General features: G+C 45.4%; 1 protein-coding gene across 1 annotated transcript in view; it reads left to right on the forward strand.

The window, feature by feature from the left end:
• EEF2KMT (eukaryotic elongation factor 2 lysine methyltransferase) overlaps positions 1 to 19,911 on the forward strand; it is a 197,544-nt gene that overhangs the window by 46,451 nt on the left and 131,182 nt on the right. The window contains exon 2 of the mRNA XM_078662965.1: positions 218 to 280. Within this exon, the coding sequence (XP_078519091.1) occupies positions 218 to 280 (63 nt within the window). The remainder of the gene's footprint in view (positions 1 to 217; positions 281 to 19,911) is intronic.

Consider the following 19,911-nt stretch of genomic DNA (forward strand, 5'->3'; position numbering starts at 1 on the left):
TTTGGACAACGAAAATCGCATGTGCCATGCTGTTGGTGACTTATGCATTTTGTTTACACTGTAATTGCAGGGTCACTGCTCTATACTGTCATGAGCTACATCTACTCTAGGATCTGTCATATTTTGCATAAGATGGTATTTGGCAAATTTTCTGTCTTAAATGCCAATACTTTATGCTTGTTTTATTTAACAAACAAAATATTCTTTTTTTTGTTAGGAACTGGAACAGCAGTTGAAGGAGTCCTCGAATCGAGTGATACTGCTGGACATTTTACAGAAGGTATGGTCACAGGCTTCACAATTTGCCCTTTATGCCTTAACTATTGTTTTATTCATGTATTTGTGCCCTAATGTCTTTATTTATGTTGAGTACTGCATAGAATGTGATGTGATTCTAAAGGGGACAACTTAATAATTATACTCCTGTAAGATGTGATATGAACTCTTTTGAATACCCCTTAGTTGCTGTTTACTGGTGTTCTAGCCATTTCTCAGTGGGATGTAAGGCTGAATTTTCTGACATTCAAACTTGTGAACGCAGGTATCTGTTGTGGATCCCATATCTTATTCAACAAATATATTTTGGTCTCATCTGGAGCTCATTTAACCTTATTTGTAAAGTGAAATGTAGAGTATTTTTTTTCCTCATTCACTGTGGTCGATTTAATGATGCATTTTCTTTTTGATATCTGCGAACTATGGTTGTACTTTGGGTAGAGTGTTTTGCTTTCTGAGGAGCTGTGTTGTGTTTTGTTAGAATGCTTGTAGTAAATTCAGTCTGGCCTAAAATTGAGAGCCATGACAGTATTCTTGTGTACTTATTCTCTTGACGGGTAGCTTTGACTGACTCATCCATGCACTCTTCCTTAGTACTTGGAGCCGAAGTCACATGACTAGAAAGCAGATGGACGGTGCAGGTTCACACCTTCAAGGTATAAGAGATTTTTTGACGACATGCAAGAGTGACCTCATTTGCGCTTAAAAAGAAAAACAAAATGTTTTACAAACATTTTGGACCATCACCTACTCCTACAAAATGTTTTTTTTTTTAATACTCAAAAAGGGAAAGGATCAAGGGGCATTTGGGTATCACCTCATTTTAGGTGGTGATAAAATATTATTATTTTGCAACCAATTTCAGTCGCAAAACTTTAATATATGCCTTAAGAAATTGGTATTTGGACGGACACCCTTAACATGTACCTTTTTAAAATGCAGATTCTTAGTGGTTTCGTAAACCTATTTAATAATTTGGAAAACCTTTTCCAAAACTTTAAATGTGCTCTGTACATTCTAAAAAAGATTTCAGCATTCCAAATCCTCTGATTTACCAAATTAGAGGACTTGCGAATGCTAAAACTGTTAGTACATGAGGCTACCTGTTACTAATTGAGTAAGTCGGTTTGTGATCACTAGTAGTGCTATCACTAGGCAACATCAATCACTGTCTGTTCCATTCTCTGTGCTGAGCATTTAATTACAAATAGAAATTTGTAGATGTGCATTTGAATCCTCTATGGCCCATTACATATTATGTGAAGGCTAAATGGAGCTGTAGGTGTGTCAGCGAGTTGAGTGCATGCTGCTGACACCTGTTGTCCTGAAGGAACAAACTCAGTCCTTCGTCTTTCCAAAAGTGATAGATACACTGAGTATCATAAATTTGTGTGGCTGTAGTAAGGCCTCTGATAAACAGCTGCTTTAATTGCTATTTGGGTGAGAAGGTACAGCACAGATCGCTGACAGCTTTTAGTGTGAAACAGGTGGTGCAAATCACAAAATGTTACATAACCCGAGGTAATTTGTGTTATAGCCTCACTATACACCACTAACACTTATTGATAGTCCTATTCCCACTCCTAACTGTCCCCACCCTCTAAAAGTCCCCAAACTCAACCATCTGTCACTGTAGCTCTACTCTACATCATAAAATAACTAACTTTGCTTCCTAAAACTGTAAATCTTTAACTTCTGCCTTTGCAAGTATAAACCTATTTGCAGCCCCCTACCCGATTTGAAACTGCTTCACACACCCCCAACAGCAATAAAACCAATTCACACCATAAAAACATCCTGGCAAACCACCACGCAGAAACACTAGTCAAATCCCCCCCACCCCCGAACCTCTACTGAAGCCCCACCCCACACAATAAGGCTTCCTCCCATGCATCTTAATCTGCTGCTCACAACCTTATGCTCAATGCCTCTGCTAATGCCTCACGTAACTGTAGTAAGTATAGGTCCATGCCCATAGTGGACAAATGCACTCCATCACCCCATAAAAACTGAACAAATTCAAACCTCCACTGCGGGTGAACAATCCGGCCTATGCTTTTCTCTCTGCAAATCGTATGCAACTCCCTATTAGTCATCCTTCTGGCTTATCTATTACAGCCAGCTGGTCTGCCCCTCACCACTTTCATCTTTGTCCACAAAATGTGGGTTCCTGCACAGCCTCTCTTTATTGTCCCAAATCCACATTCATGGCCTTCAACAGTGCTAAATCTTTCTCTCCAGATCGTTGTCACCAAAATAATAGCCAAGATGTCTGGGCAGCTGCCAATCACATGCAATTTGTTTAAACATGGTAATAGTTCAACCCATAACGTCCCACCTTTTCCTTGCCAATGCACTCTAACCCCATTTTCTGGTGGGCCAAGTTGTGTTCCACATCTTTTCAAACTCGCTTTTCCCTCCTCCCACTTCACAAACAAACTCTCCACTATCCGGTGTTCATCTCCTCACTCTCCGGTCTCGGAACAGAACCTATGAAAAAAACACAGCGATTAGGTAATAGAATCACCATTCTGGTTCTTCGCCGTGACGCACATACCTCCTATAGTAGTCCGATGACCATTTCCCCAGCAGCATAATCCTGTCCTTGTCTCAGCCTCCTCTGCTTGCTGCTACCCCAATTGTAGGAAGGTGGCTACCTGACTATGGTTACCCCAGGTTTTTGCCTTGTGTTTAGCTGGTTTTCGACTTAGTTGGCCTGGTTCCCTGCTAATCAGGGCCCCAGGCTATCTGCTCTCTCTGTAAAATGGATTCCATGTACCCTAGGTACATACCACAATTGGAAATGGACTCCTTGTCAGCCCCTGTACTATGCACTATAGGTGCTCAGGGCATAGGTGCCACCAAGGCCTACCAGGGGCTGCATCGTATCTTTTGCCACCCCTGGCTGGTTCTTAAATTGACACAACTGGCTGATCACTCAGCTGGGGCAAGATGGTGTAATCACCTCTTGCTTAGATATAGTATACCTATATCTAAACCTATATCTGGACACATATAAACCTGTGAGCCACTCATATGGAAGGCCTTATCAATCCTGGAGGCAGAGTGCGTGGTTTAATGTGAGTTGGAGCTCTAGCATGAGCTGAGCCTGTCTGCAGCTGTCGGGAACAACTCCCTAAGCTGTTCCGGGATAATACCATACCATATACTATTAAGTGCCTTATAATACTTGCGGTTATATAGCAACTTTGGTTTGGCTTTATCAAAACATGTCGTGTAAGGTGTCATACGATTTGGAATACTATCCCCTCGCCAGTCCTGGCGACGGGGATAGCATTCCACCCCTCTAGAGGGAGAAGACATGTTACTTTGCTGAAATGCGGTTGATTTTTAAAAGAGCCTCAGATCCACAAAATGGATGCTTCTGCCACAGACACGGGTCTGACCTCCTGCAGCTGACCGAAACTCAGCCAAGGAGGCCTGGACAAAGGGTTTCCTGTCGCAGGGAGGTGTCACACCCCCCAGACAGGAGATAGTGGATTGTAGCAGGGAGGTTTGAAAGAAACCAGACACTGCTTGGGGAGCACAAGGCTGCCCCTTGCATAATCCGGCCAAACCGGTTCTGGGGCACACCAGCCCCCGTCCCAGCGCGGCCTGGATCAAAGGAAAGGGGTGTACCCACCCCCTTCTTGGGTCCCACCCATAGGAGGGGACCTAGCAGGTAATCCAGCCCCCTAGTTTGGTATAAGAATGGGAGCAGTGCCAATGCACTTCAGATTATCCTGATGAAACATAAGAAACGAAACTCTGGACCCTTCGACATCCTACTCAACGTAGAAGACTGAAGAATCTCCCTTGTGGTCAAGGAGTGACCACCCTGTGCAAACAGGCACCATCCAGCACCTCGACGTCTGCTTTGTTGCAGTTCCCGTCGGAACTCGAGCGACAGAGATCGACGAGATCAAGCTTGCCTGCCTTCTTGCTGCCCGATCCACAGTCCCTGCAGAGCTGAGACCCGTGGAGGCGACCGGAGGCGTGGGACACGCCATCTTGGAAAGACCACGAGACGCTGACCGTGCAGCCCACGAGTGACCCTCGAAGCTGTACACCGGGGTTTGAGAAGCCCCAACCCTGAGCCACTCTTGCACCGAAGCTCACCCCTCCACACTCGACGAGTGCTGCGTGGGGCCCTTTTGCTTTCTTTGGCTCAACGCGTTGGCCCAGTCACTTTCCAGCTGGCTTGTGGCCCCTGTGCCGGCGAAAACCTAAATACGACTTGTGATTCTGGTTGCTCCAGACTTGCACCCGCTCCTCTGAAAAGGAGCACCCACTCTGACCCTCCTGGTCCGAGTGAGAAGCAATCTTCCAGTTCCGCGTGGATTGCTCTTGCCAAGTGTTGTTTGCTCCGATCTTGAAGCCGACAGCGCCGACGGTGAGAGCCTACGTGGGACAGCGCGTGACCCACTCCTGGACATCGCAGATGCCCCAGAGCCCACGTGGCAGCGGAGAGAAGCTCCTCGACAACCACCTGATTGCGCCCGACATTGCCTGGTTCCGTCCTGGTTCCACCCTGGTCACTGCTGAGTGACCCAGACTCTGTCCCCTCTGCTTTAAGGTACTTTTCTACTCTGATCCACCCTTAGATCACACCGGACACTTCTCCTTTACATCGCCTGCAGCATCTTCAGCTTCAAGCACCCAGAACCTGCGTGACGAAACCCGACGCCACTTCGACCCTATGCACCCGCTTCCTGTGGGTGAGGTAACATTGCAACGCCTGTTCCCACACTGGTACACACCTCTAGGGTCTGTGTCTAAAGTTTTGTCCTTCTAGGTTCATCGGAAGTATCCTAAAACTCTATTTGTGTAACTTTTACGCACCATTGACTTAACATTGGTGCATGCGTGTGCTTTAAGCACTGCACCCGAATCCCGCGGGCTTTTCCTGACTTCAGCATTGCTTGTCCCGACTGCTCCCAGCGATTCCCTAGGCCCTAGGCCTAACCACTGTTCGATTGGTATCTCTTATACCACTTTCTTAATATATGGTCTGAGTGGCCACCCGCCCTCATCCATAATTGTGCAACTTTGTATGTTATACTGTGCTTTTGATTTAACGCTTGTGCCCCTTTGTTCATAAAGAGTACTAGGGATTATGTTTAGAAATAAACACATATATTTTTATAATATATACTTGTGTGGTGTCCTTTCATTTGATATTACAGGACTGTAATTGGTAAAACAGCTCGCTTAACACGACCTCTTGAGTTTAGCCTTTAAGGCTGCTTAGTCTATGCTACCATTAAGATAGCTTGTCTACAAGATTGACTTACAACCAGACACCATAAGGGATAGTTTGGACTGATACAAGGTGGTTCCAGAATTGGAAACATCATATATCAGGCCAACTTCTCACACCAATTCTAAAGAACTTTTCCAAGGAACCCACTACCAACTGCAACATCCTCTTTAGCCTATCTGACATAACTCATCTGGTATTGGCATTTTGTCGTTGTCTGCTCGCGAAGCAAGACCACTGAATCTCTTCCACTGCAAACAAAACAAAGCCTCCGTAGTGTCATTCTCAAGGCCTGGAACATGATGTGCTCAGAAAACTGCATGCTTCAAACAGGCCAACACAAAAACCCTCAACAGTTTTAGCACCTGTGTGTCCCAATGTGGACTGCACTGCCCTGTAACAGCGTGAACTGTTGGCATGTTTCCATATTAAACAGTACCCTATTGTTGGCAAACTCATCGCCCACAGAAACAAGTCAACCACTATGGGGGAAAAACTCCAAGAACGCAGTACTAGTTCCTCCATTGTTCCAGTCTGTTGGCCACTGTTCTAAACATGAATGTCTTTGCCAATACTAACCAAAACCCAATCCTCCTGTGGCACCAGAAAGTATCTGTAATCGTCTATTCAGCCCCCCCAGCCCCTCCAAGGAAATTCGATTGAAATGCTCCAAGAAAAAAAGCCACATTCTCAAATCCTCCTTAACTCCTTCTTTCAGCCTCAGTCTGTGGTGTGGCAGTGTTAAATCACACCAAATCAGCCTCCTGCAGAACGTCCTTCCTGCCCACAGCACCCTGCATGCAAAGTACTTGCACCTCCCACACCTGCACTTTTTTTCTTGCCCAACAAGATATCAATCAAAGAAGAAGTTTCCCAAGTGGTGTGTCACCATCGCGTGCAATGTCACAAATATAAATTGCCATTGTAAAAGTGAACTAAATCTCTCAAACATGCCCACAATGCGGAGCAGCCCAAGGACAAAGCTTTATCCACATACCATTTTCTGCGAACTGTATACTCAGCAGCTTAGTGTGCATTGTGTATCAGGCAAAATGCTGACTTCATGTCACTGTTTGGCCCCACAGGGTTTACCCTGTCTATGGCTACATCAGCCGATGAGTAGGAAGCAGAGGCCATTTCAACCGATAAGTAATCATTTATTTATTGTCCTTCCAGCTAAGACAAAAGTTAAATGAGTTTGCATTGTCCCTTCTGTTTCTTTGGATCAACCTAGTATGTGACACAATCAGTCTATCCAAAAGCCAGTCATCAAATGGGCCTGCCCTGACTTCCTTCTCCAGTTTCTCTCTTACCACCTGGTGGTGTTCCTTCTCTGATTTCACATTCTCTGCTCTCCTCCTTTTCATGGGTCCTGTATAACCCAAATGAAACCCTTGCTGAAACCTCTCCTGTAATAATCTACTGTCTTTTCATACCATTGCAGCTAGTACAAAAAGCCTGTCCAATTTAATCAGCGTAAAAGCCTTTTCCTGCAGGACTCGTTGTCCACCTACCTCCCCCTCTCGCTGTCTGTTGTTACCAAGTTCCTGCTTGCAGTCCTTGTGTTCCTCCCATGTGTCTTACACAGTGAATGAGCGGGTGCCGGACAGCACATTTCAAGAACTTGTGTCAAAGTATGCGGTACTCCTTGATGAAGGATTCCCTGTTAGATGCCCAACAAGCTCCACCCTGTCCCGACCTTCCCTTACCCGCCGTTCCCACCCCTCCCTGAGTGGTATGCCTCTGAAAAGGCAGATAGACTACTGGTAACCCGCTAGCAGTAAACACAATTGGTGCAGGTCACACAGACCCCATTGTGTGGAACCAGAAATCCAGCTCAACTTACTTGCCATCTGCTAGGCACACCCTGAATTCCTCATTATACTGCACCCATGAATAGCCACCAAATGTTATGTGAGCTTTCCTTATAATGTCCATGTCCTTAAATAAAGCCACACAGTGCTCAGTAATTATTTTCACAATACACACTGACGTATACCAAAAAACTACGCAGTCCAGTTTTCAGTGGTACTAGGAGTCTAGGCCTATTTGCAAACTCGTACTCTTCTACATTTGACCCATCCTTGGCTCCTATTTTCCTGTGCAAAAACTTAAAAACCTTTATATACTCTCCTTACCATATGGGTTATTTTGTGAGCCCCATTAAGTGAGTCCCAATAGGTTTGTTATGCCCATGTTGTGCAGCTTTTTTAACCTTAAGCTCCTTGCTGTCCTTTTTGCCCATGTTTTAATTCCACTGTCCTTCATTCCTCTTATCTGACAGCGTCTCCGTATCTTTAAGTCCTTTGCTGGCTTTCGTCACTCCTGAACCCCCCACTCCTATGCTGTCTTTCACCTTTTCCATCTCTGCCCTGACCTCTCCTTTAGCTTCTGCCTCCTCTGGTGTGGTAAATAAATAATTAATTACCGGTACTATTTTTCTATGCATTAACTGAAAAGGATAGCTCAATAAATAAGAGGCAGGATCCGTGGTATCTGAGTCAGATGGGCTTTAATCAGATGGCTCGAGCCTGCAAAGGATCAGGATGGGAAATGACAGTCGCGCGCCCATCATATTAACATCATACAGTATATATAGTAAAACAGTATAATTGCATTGCATACAGTAGGCGTAACAAGTGACAAACGGAAGATAAGAACATATGGGCGTACAAAGAAGGCGTGCACAGGGTGTGCACGGAGAAATGTGATGTAAACGTCACAGAAGTGTCATAAATGGGTGGATACATGGAGGGGGCTACCTGGGCAGCTGGAACCTTTAACCTACTGGTGCGCGCAAACGGGCCATGACGTGTAACTGGGGAGAGCTGGGGGCTCTGACTTCTGCACTAGAAGAGGAGACTAAAGTCTGGGATGTCAGGACGACATGTACCTATAGCATATCTGGTATCTCATGTTTGGAGTACATGTTGATAGAATCTAAAAGTCATCAGGGCAAAGGCTACTTGACACTAAGGCTGGTGCATGCATATATTCTTTATGTATTGCGTGTGCTATGAATCTTCTAGGGATACTAATTTAGTAATTCTCTTGCATGGAGACAGAAAGACTAGACTATAGATGAAGATGTTTATACGGTTCGTTAGCTTAGGAATGTGAAGCCGGGGAGCTGAACTGATAACTAGAGGCATAACATATTCTTGGCAGACAGGCAGACAGGCCAGGCCGGGCACCGCGCTGCTTGGCAGGAAGTAAGTGAAGGGTCAGGGATGCGGGAGGGGCTGCATCGCTCCTCGGAGTGGTTTCAGGAGACTTGAGCTTGAATCTGGTGTCCGGGCCCTACGAGGCCTAGAAACGGGGACAACTCGATGAATTAACGTGCACAATGGAAAAACGTGGGCAACACAGGCCTAATACTCGTTGCTTTCACGAGGACTGGATAACTGGCATATTAACGTTGGACACAACTATAATTGCGTCTTTATTCGGGCAAGGGGGTAAATATGCATATCGATCATGCACATATAACATATAATGGGGAACACGTAGGGACACATGACAGGGCAAAATTCGATTTTCCTCATTCCCTCCTTGTTCCCTACGTTTCCTTCAGGAAACATCAATATTCATGATACCATCTATCTGTTCATACAGCATCATTTGCTCGTCTCTTATCTTCTTGGAATGGGACTTAGGACTTGGAATACAAGAGGTAGCGCACAAGCCGCAAATCGCAGGGCCACATTGTAAACATAGACAACAACTGAATATGATCATTACTACTATTCCTAGGAATGACAATACTTTCCATCCCCAGGCAGATATTATACTCCAGAGCCAACCGGACCATGTCCAGGTGCCTGGATTCTGGTGCAACTGATGGGCTATTTTATGAAGTCTCGTTATAGCTGAATAAACAGACGGTGCGTTATTAGGAATAAAAACGCAGCAACTAGATCCGATGACTCTACAAGCTCCGCCCCTATTGGCCAGTATGACGTCAAGAACGAGGCGGTTCTGAAGAACGACAAATCTCATAGCAGATTGTTCTTCTGTTAAATTACCTAGAGCGGAAGTAGTCCATTCACTACTGCCTCAAGGGTTCTGGTTAACCTACGTATTAGCTTACTATTCTGGACGGGACCTATGAAGAAAAAGAAACCTTTATTGAAGTCTGTATACTGTTCTAAGGCAGTTTCAGTTTGATCGACAATTGGGGACTCGATCTCCCTTCTATGTCTGACATGTACTAGATGTGTATTTCTGTGATAATCGGATGGGGCTAGAAAAACTGGTGGCAGTAGGAAGGCAATGTAACATGTTCCATCCCAATCTAGGGGCAGACGTACATATGCGGTCTGACCACACACAAAATACGAATGACGTGAGGCTTTGAAAGTAGACTTCCCACTGTCACTATACTCGACCACAGTATTACAATCACTGTGTCCTAGATGTACTGAACCATTCCTTCTAACACATAATTCGCCTTTCACTGGTAGGACTGTAATAGCGGGCAAATCTGGAGTAGTCTCGGACTGAACATTCAAAACCATGAAATTCGAGGAGAAATTACCTAGATCATATACTTCATTTTCTAGATCTAACCCTGTTCTATGGGAAAGACCTTCCTTGTCCGGGAAACATGTTCTATTCAGAAGGGACTTATCGTCTGAGGATGATGTTATCGTAAACCATGCTCCACACGAACCATTGTGTGAAAACGGATAGGGAAAGAGTGGCAGAACTCCCTTCGGTGTCTGGAAAGGGGGGAGTCGACCACACACCCAACAATTAGTGGCATTGCTAGTCTGGTGTGAATAGTGTAACATTCGGATAAAAGTATTGTTGCGCATAGCAAGTCGATAGGATAACTCGTGAGGAGGTAGTTCACTAAAAGTGTGCTCTACTGTATCATTAGAGGAAAGATGTACATGCGAATCAATAGGAGGAAAAAATACATGTAAAACATAACTTATGCATGTAATCGTAAGACTCAGAAATAACATAAACCATAACGTAATCACGCATCTGCTGCGCAGATTTTTACAATAACGTATTTTCTTGGAGTTTCTATCTCTCTCACTATGGGGGTCTATCTCATACATGTCAGGAACCTGTCTAACCGCTTCACCCGAGAGGGACTTAGACAATTAAACTGTCTGACTTGCTAGACCGTAGTTTGTTTTTATACTCCTGCTGCGGAGTTTTCTCTAACAGTGGAAGTTTAGAGTCAGTATCGGGGCAGTCCTTGAAAAAAGTCTTTGGACGGAGTCCATGAAAACGCTTGATGTGGCTGGAGTGTAGCCACCCCTTCCGGCCCTCCAATTTCACTGCGGTCCTTGTGGTCATCAGAACAAGTTTCGGCTCTTTCCAGCGGGGCTCCAGCGGACTTGAACGATCAAAGTTCCTCACTAATACGAGGTCGCCTGGTATGACCTCGTGCGGTTTCACTTGAGTGTTGTCTGGAAAGGCAGCCGCAACCTGTGAACGACAAGAGAGTAGTGCAGACATCAAGGAAGCTAGGTAATCTGTCAGCATATTACTGTAAACATCGGTTATTTTACGTGGCATAGGTGTACCCCACATGTTCGGGGGACGACCGAATACGACCTCAAAAGGTGACAGACCTGAACGGGAGTGAGCGACCATTCTCATGTAAAAAAGGGCGACTGGCAGGGCTACCATCCAATCTACGCCTTTCTCTGCGCAAACTTTTGCAATGCGGATTTTCAGAGTCTGATTATGTCTCTCGACGAGGCCAGCTGCCTCGGGGTGTCGTACGCAATGGAACTTCCACTGGTACCCTAGCAGAAGAGATACTTGTTTCATGAGTTCGGATGAGAATGGCTGGCCGTTGTCTGAATACACGACCCTGGGCAAACCATAGCGGGGAAAAAACTCACGAACCAACTGCCTGGCAGTGGTCGCGGCAGTGTAATCTGGGACTGGATATGCTTCTGTCCATCTGGACAAAGCGCATACAACTACAAGGACATACTTGAAACCTCGACATCGATCCATCTGAATATAATCCATCTGGAGGACTTCAAAAGGGTGGTCAGGAGGATGGAATCCACCTTGTTCCACCGGAACACCTTTACCTGGATTGAACTGACAACATATCATGCAGGTACGCACTTTCTGCTTGGCTGCTGCCCTTAAATGCTTGTTAAAGGTTCTGGATACTATCTAACATGGCTTTTTCTCCTAAATGTGCTGGACTATGTGCGGTGTTAATAATGACTTGAACCATAGAGTCGGGGAGAAACCATGTGGCTTTTCCCTTCGTCAACCATCCTTGATCTGTCTGGACCCCTCCTTGTTCAGACCATTTCTTGATTTCATCTGGGGTAGCATGTGACTGTATGTCTAGTACATCTTGTGTAGGGTCTTTAACTGTCATACAAGTAGTCTGATCTGGAACATCTGTCTTTGTCGTGTTAACTGGAATGTCTGGAGTCTGAGCTGTAAGCTTGGCTGTTCGATCTGCTAGATCGTTACCTTGGGAAATGGTGTCAGTGGCTTTCGTATGTGCTTTGCACTTCATAATGGCAATGGCTTTCGGTAAATGTATTGCTTCTAACAGAGCTTGAATGAGGGGGCCATGCTGAATCTTGGCTCCATGAGAGGTCATGAAACCTCTTTCTTGCCAGAGTACTCCAAAGTCGTGTACGACTCCGAATGCATAACGTGAATCTGTGTATATGTTTACTTTCAGGTTCTTGGCTAGTATGCAGGCTTGGGTCAGAGCAATGAGCTCTGCTGCTTGGGCAGACAGGGTGTCGATACGATGTGTTTCTATAACTTCAGTTTCAGTAGTCACTGCATACGCGGCTACTAGTTCTCCTGTACTTGTTCTCATACATGAACCATCCACGTAAAGTGTCAGGTCGGGATCAGGTAATACAATGTCAGTCAAGTCTTGTCTTGGCTTAGTCATGATGTTAATAACTTCCACACAGTCATGTGTGGCAGGGTTTGATGTAATCGAGGGTAACAGTGTAGCAGGATTTAAAATGTTGCAGCGTCTGATTTCTATGTGTGGCTGAAACAGTGTCAGTTCGTATCCTGTTAAACGTGCAATTGTCAAGTGCTGAGTCTGTGTTCGGTTTAAAAGAACTTCCACGGAGTGTGGAACTTGTACTGTCAGGGAGTGTCCTAACACTATGGAATCACTTTGTCTGATAGCTAGAGCTGTGGCTGCAACTGACTTGAGGCACGCAGGCAGAGCCTGGGCTACTGGATCTAATGTGCTAGAAAAATAAGCACAAGGCTTGTGTTGTCCTGCTTGATCTTGCGTGAGAACAGATAATGCTGTACCATCACGTTCAGTGACAAAAAGTGTAAAAGGCTTACTGTAGTTTGGTGTCGCTAACACAGGTGCATTACATAAAGCTTTCTTTAACTCATTAAAAACAAGTGTATGTTCCTGGGTCCAAGGGAGGACAGTCGATGTGGCTGCCTCCTGTGTCGTTAACTGTATCAGTGGTTTGGCTAGATATGCGTACTGAGGAATCCATTGTCTGCAGTAAGAAGTGAGGCCGATAAAAGCTCGTACCTCCTTCTGTGTCTTGGGCTGTGGAAGGTGTGCTATTAACTGGATACGGTCAGGTGTCAACTGTCTACCCCTCTTGGACAGTAAGTGTCCAAGGTATACCACTTGCTGGACACAGAATTGCAGTTTCGAAGGGGACACCTTGTGCCCCATCTCTGCCAGAAAATACAAGACTGTCAGTGACGCACGTTCGCAGTCACGTTCGGTACGGGCTGTGATCAATAGATCATCGACATACTGGAGCAGGGCAGTGTCAGTTGGCATGTGAATACTGTCTAGTTGTCTTTTGAGTGCTTGACTGTAAATACTAGGACTTTCTGTGAAACCTTGAGGTGCACGTGTGAATTTATAGCTTCTTCCATTTAAACAGAATCCGAAAAGAAACTGGCTATCTGGATGAATGGGGACACTAAAGAATGCGTTCTTGAGATCAATAACAGTAAAGAACGTAGCTTCAGAATCAATGGCAGTCAATAGGGAAGAGATATCTGGGACCACAGGGTACTGGGGTATGATACATTTATTAAGTTCTCGGAGGTCAATCACTAATCGATAAACTGGGGGTGCATTTGGATCAGTACGTTTAAGAATCGGAATGATAGGAGAATTACATACATTGGAGTCAGTTTCTACAACTACTCCTTGAGCAATGAGCTCGTCAATAATTTTCGATAAGGCTGCTACAGCCTCAGGTGGCAATTTGTACTGTCGGATTCTTGGTAATACAACACCTTGTTTCAGAGTGACACGATATGGTGTAATGTGCATACAACCTACATCAGTTGGACCTTGCGCCCATAAATGCTGTGGTACATTCAGCAATCTTGGATCAAAATCACGTAACACATAATGACCTTTAAAATCACGTAAAAACAATCTCACTCCTTCCGGGGAGCAGCATATAACCGCTCCTAATTCTTTCAATGTTTTAATACCAAGTAAATTTTCAGGACAGGATTTCGTAAGTAACAAGTCTGTAGTTCGGGACAATGGACCAACTTCTAGAGAAACTGGTTTCGATATTTCATTAACAATAGGCTTTCCTGAAAATCCCAGGGAAACATTTCTTGAGCCTGAGAGTGGAGCCCCTGGAACCTCGTCATGACTAATGGTAGTCCTACTTGCCCCTGTATCAATCAGAAACTTTCTGTCTTTCCCTAATACTTGACTGTGTACATAGGGACCCTCTTGATCTACAGGAACCTCGATGAGAGGCAAGCCAACCTCCCTCTCTAGGCTGTTTCATGAATACTGCTGATATTCTGGATAATCTGACTGTGCGTACTGGTACATCTGTTGTATAACGTGTTGTGTGGCAGCTATAGGCTGCGGTACTGTAACTGTCTGTTGTGCATTCTGCGGTGGTTGCTGCGAATTCTGCGGAACATGTTCTTGTCTAGGAGGACGCGGTCTCTCTTTCGTCTTACCTGTAGCTATGTTGTGTTTCAGAACTGCACATTCGTTTATATAATGGCCTGGCTGTTTACAGTAATTGCATGTCCCTTTAACGGGAGCTGCAGAATGACTAGTCTGATTCGGACCCCTCTTCTGACTATCTGGTGGAACAGACTGTGCAACTAAAACTTTCATTTTCGTGTCTTTCATACGTCTCCTTTCGTGTTCTTGCTCTTCCCTGATTCTGTTCTGGTGATACTGTAACATCTGGAGCATTTGAGACGGGGTATTAGCTTGCCAAGTACTCTCGACCTTCAATACTCGATTTTTAACTTGCGGTAAAGAATTCTCAACTAGTTTAGTAACAAAAAGATGTGGATACGATTCACTACTTGTTTTCAGACCGCTATTAATAATGAAACATTTCTCAAATCTGGAATAAAAATCACTAGTGTCTTCGTCTTGTTTCTGTTTACAGGCTGAGATGGCATCCCAATCTTCCTTTTTCGTGGCTAGTAATCTTGGCAAGACTTGTATTAACAGTTCGGGCAACTCTTTGGCTCTATCCCCAAGACCAGTACCTGGGACTCGTGCATTATCTTCGTTCTCTAACGCGGTCCAGTCAATCTTTTTCTCTCCCACCTCCCATTCTTTTTCTTTCAGTTTTTCATATATGCCCGCAGGCAACAGGACCTTTAACATTTTGATGATATCTGGATACGTGTATTCTCCCATACGGAGCATGTCTTTTAATTCACGGTGGAACCCTGCTGGATCTTTATCGTGACAGGGCACTAACTTTTTCATTTCTAGTAGTTCTATTTTCGTTATAGCGGTGTAAACAAATACTCGTTCGAGATTACCCCCCGCTCCCTTAACTGGATGCACTTCTCGTAACGGATTCTGTCTGTCTATGTAGAACGGAGGTGAAACAGGAACAAAATGCGGAGTCAGGAACGTTCTGTATTTGTGGCGCTGTTCTAAAATGACACTAATTAAATCGGTACCTAGACCTTTCCATCTGTTTAGGAGTAACTCGTTTAATACATTATATAAAGGACCTGGATCAGAATGCTGACTCTCGTACAGTGTGATGAGGTGCTGGATCATATACATACCCACCAGTCGCTGCTCGGCTGGGGGCAGTTTCAGAAACATTTGAGCCACTACTTCGTCTGGAAACGTGGTAGAATCACTAGTCCATCGGACTGCTGATCGGGCTAGTTCTTGTTCATGCATGGTACTAAGCTCACTGTAACCTATTCGTAATTTCAGAACTTTATCGGTAGCCTGGAATACTTGTTCAAGAGAACACTGTTCTGGTACGGGAGGAGGAAAAGCTTTCTTGCAATCTAGGCGTGTATGTCTATTTGAAGGTCTCGTTCTGCCTACATACGCTATTCTGGTGAGATTCTCGTCGTCTACCTCTTCGTCTGAAGAGTCATTCTCTTTCTCGGCTACTCTCATTGCTTCCTCCTTTTGGTGCATACTTATAATTTCTTTACGAATCTTTCTGTACATGGTTTCTATACAATTTTGTGTTCTGTGTTTTCCTTCTGCTATATTGTCACTCCATCTTGTCAGGACTTTCATATCTTCTTTGTTTTTATCAGGATAATCCTGTTCTCTTATTAAACAATTTATTAAAAATTGCAAAATCATGCCTTGAATCTCGACTTTTCTGTGTACCATGGCTTCGTGAATACTTTCTGGTTTCTCCCCTGTTTGAATAAAGTGATATATTCTGTCTAGATGTTGTTCCATATTTGATATGGTAACTAAGAAGCTTGCAACTCGTCGTAAACGTATGGAATATATTATCATGCTATCTTCGCCTGGTACTGGGTCATATCTACAATCAGATCCACACTCATTAAAATACTTTTTGAGGGCTTCGTACGTAGTCACTTTTGGCGTACGTTGTATTGCTGCATCTCTCAGCGTCAGTCGCTTTGTTTGAGGCGGGGTGATAGGAATACCTCCCCCTGCTCCTCCTGAACTGGAATCGTCAGTTAATACTGAATGTGCGGCTGCTGGTAACGTGACTGGCAAAGTGGGAGTACGTAATGTGGGTTGATCCTGGGGTGCTGGCACATTAACAGGACCAACGACTGGAGGCACAGTAATTACATTAACAGGAGGTGAAAGTTGAACCGGTGCAGGATTCGTATTAGCATATTCTGGGACAGTGTCGTCCAAATAGGAAGAAAGGAAAATTTCAGCCGCGGTCGGTTTATGACGCAGCTTAGTCGGGACCAAGGGTGGCGGTAAATTACAGAGTGTTTCCGGGGTTGCTTTAGGCAAACCCTCGGCGAGAAGAGGATACATACCTTTAATAAGGGCATTTCTTTGTCTGTCTGACTGTTCTGCTCTAACTCGTTCACCTTCTTCTAGTAATTCCCTTTCTTGGGCTTTTTCTGAGGATTCCCTACTTAATTCTGCTTTTCTGAATTCTTTCTCTGTTCTTTTATGGGATTCTTTACGCCATAATTCTATGGCATCTTTCTGGGATTGTCTGGCTTTCTTTTTCCATAATGCTTCTTCTACTCTCATGATGCACTCGGCATCCCATGTTCCTGAAACAGGCCATTTATATTTCTCTTCGAGATCCTTCGTGTAATCAACCCATAAATCTAGATACAGTATGGCATCTAAGCCATGCTTATGATACATGAAATGTCCAGGACTGTCCCTGGGAGGGACAGGAACTGATTCTTCAAGTAACCCTTTTCGGGTTTTTATCTGACGTAACTTCGAAAACAGCGGCATATTCAAACCGTACTTGAACTTGAACACAATACACAATGAACACAGTAATGAATAGCAAAACAATCATTCATACCACGACATCAAGAACACATTAATAACAGTTCGAACAGAATACTACCTGATACATTGAAAACATAATACTTGAATTTCTCGAGAACAGACTTACTAGAATTACTGGATGCACTGCTAAAACAGTACAGAACATACCGGTCTCCTAAAGAGACACGTCATACCGTATCCACCTAGGTGAACACGTCGGACCGGATCTGTGTACCCCAAACCCGTCGGACCGGGCACAAACGAATGAACCCGTCTAGATACGTCCCAGCAACGGTACTCACCGGGAAGCAAAACTGAAGGCCTCGGACTGGACTGCTACGACGTCTGGTTACTGCTACGCACTACGCATGCGCCTCGGGCTTCGGTTACAGGTGGGCCTCCGGATACCTCGGACCTTGCTCTCTCGGCTTGGGCTCTGGTCGGGACGAACCGCCTTCCTCACCGCCTCGTCTGGATGCCGGACCGCAGTTTCCGTCTCCTCCGTGGGCCTGAGGGAGACTTGAAGCAGAAATATCTGCACGTGCACGTAGGGTTCCGTCACGGCTGTAGAAGGGTCAGGGGGCCTGCGTTACATCGCCGGCGCGTGGGGAAGGGGCTCGTCCCTATTCGGGCGCCATTATGTGGTAAATAAATAATTAATTACCGGTACTATTTTTCTATGCATTAACTGAAAAGGATAGCTCAATAAATAAGAGGCAGGATCCGTGGTATCTGAGTCAGATGGGCTTTAATCAGATGGCTCGAGCCTGCAAAGGATCAGGATGGGAAATGACAGTCGCGCGCCCATCATATTAACATCATACAGTATATATAGTAAAACAGTATAATTGCATTGCATACAGTAGGCGTAACAAGTGACAAACGGAAGATAAGAACATATGGGCGTACAAAGAAGGCGTGCACAGGGCGTGCACGGAGACATGTGATGTAAACGTCACAGAAGTGTCATAAATGGGTGGATACATGGAGGGGGCTACCTGGGCAGCTGGAACCTTTAACCTACTGGTGCGCGCAAACGGGCCATGACGTGTAACTGGGGAGAGCTGGGGGCTCTGACTTCTGCACTAGAAGAGGAGACTAAAGTCTGGGATGTCAGGACGACATGTACCTATAGCATATCTGGTATCTCATGTTTGGAGTACATGTTGATAGAATCTAAAAGTCATCAGGGCAAAGGCTACTTGACACTAAGGCTGGTGCATGCATATATTCTTTATGTATTGCGTGTGCTATGAATCTATTAGGGATACTAATTCAGTAATTCTCTTGCATGGAGACAGAAAGACTAGACTATAGATGAAGATGTTTATACGGTTCGTTAGCTTAGGAATGTGAAGCCGGGGAGCTGAACTGATAACTAGAGGCATAACATATTCTTGGCAGACAGGCAGACAGGCCAGGCCGGGCACCGCGCTGCTTGGCAGGAAGTAAGTGAAGGGTCAGGGATGCGGGAGGGGCTGCATCGCTCCTCGGAGTGGTTTCAGGAGACTTGAGCTTGAATCTGGTGTCCGGGCCCTACGAGGCCTAGAAACGGGGACAACTCGATGAATTAACGTGCACAATGGAAAAACGTGGGCAACACAGGCCTAATACTCGTTGCTTTCACGAGGACTGGATAACTGGCATATTAACGTTGGACACAACTATAATTGCGTCTTTATTCGGGCAAGGGGGTAAATATGCATATCGATCATGCACATATAACATATAATGGGGAACACGTAGGGACACATGACAGGGCAAAATTCGATTTTCCTCACTGGCACCACCCCTTTGTTTGTTACATAACTCCCCGTCTTCAACCGTACGCTTGTGACCTGCTGGACCACAGTTGCCTTTCCCAAGCCCCTTTGAAGCCATCACTGCTCGCAACTTCTTAGACATCTGCTTACCTGGCTTCAGGGTTAGGGCCCACCCGAGTGCTTGCTGTCCCACCAGCTGCCTGTTGTCTACTACCCTGATTGTGTCACCATTGACATCTTCCCCCGTGCTCCATCCTGCAAAACACTAATGAACGTCTATTTATTCTGACACCGCACCTCCGCTGCCCTGCTGCCACTCGTGCCACCCAGATACTTCCTCTCCTCATCAACCTCAACCAGCTACCCCTCTTCCACATCATCATCCTCCTCTTAATCAAGCACCAACTCCTTCACCTCAGCCACCCCTCTTCATTCGCAAACAGGTTTGCCCTGGCATTTCATCGTAAAAAACTCTTGTCCCACCAATCATGTGGCATTTGTTGCTCCTTCCGTACCTGTGCAGCCACACCAGACTTTTCCCTTGTCCTGACCCTGCTGGGGCCCCACCAGACCTTCCACAGGCTGATGCTCTGTTTTCCAATGCCTCCCTTAAGTTGGCTACCTGCAACCATACACATCTCTCGAGTCCAGATAGACGTCCACTGCAAAAAAACGTATCACCAGTGATGATGCCTGCTTTAGTTAGGAATGCTCTCTGCTGGTCTATGCAATCTCCCTCCTCACCCAATCATATCCATCTCCCCTGCGAACAAGTCTCCCTGCCTCTTCCCACGGTACTTCCCACCCTGTCCCTCTCGTCAACTCGCATGTCTTACCTCTTTTGATCCCCAGGCCCCACTTCCCTCTTGTTTCTCGCCCCCCCCCCCCAC

The sequence above is a fragment of the Lissotriton helveticus genome, chromosome 10 (genome assembly GCF_964261635.1).
Source record: "Lissotriton helveticus chromosome 10, aLisHel1.1, whole genome shotgun sequence".
NCBI lineage: Eukaryota > Metazoa > Chordata > Amphibia > Caudata > Salamandridae > Lissotriton > Lissotriton helveticus.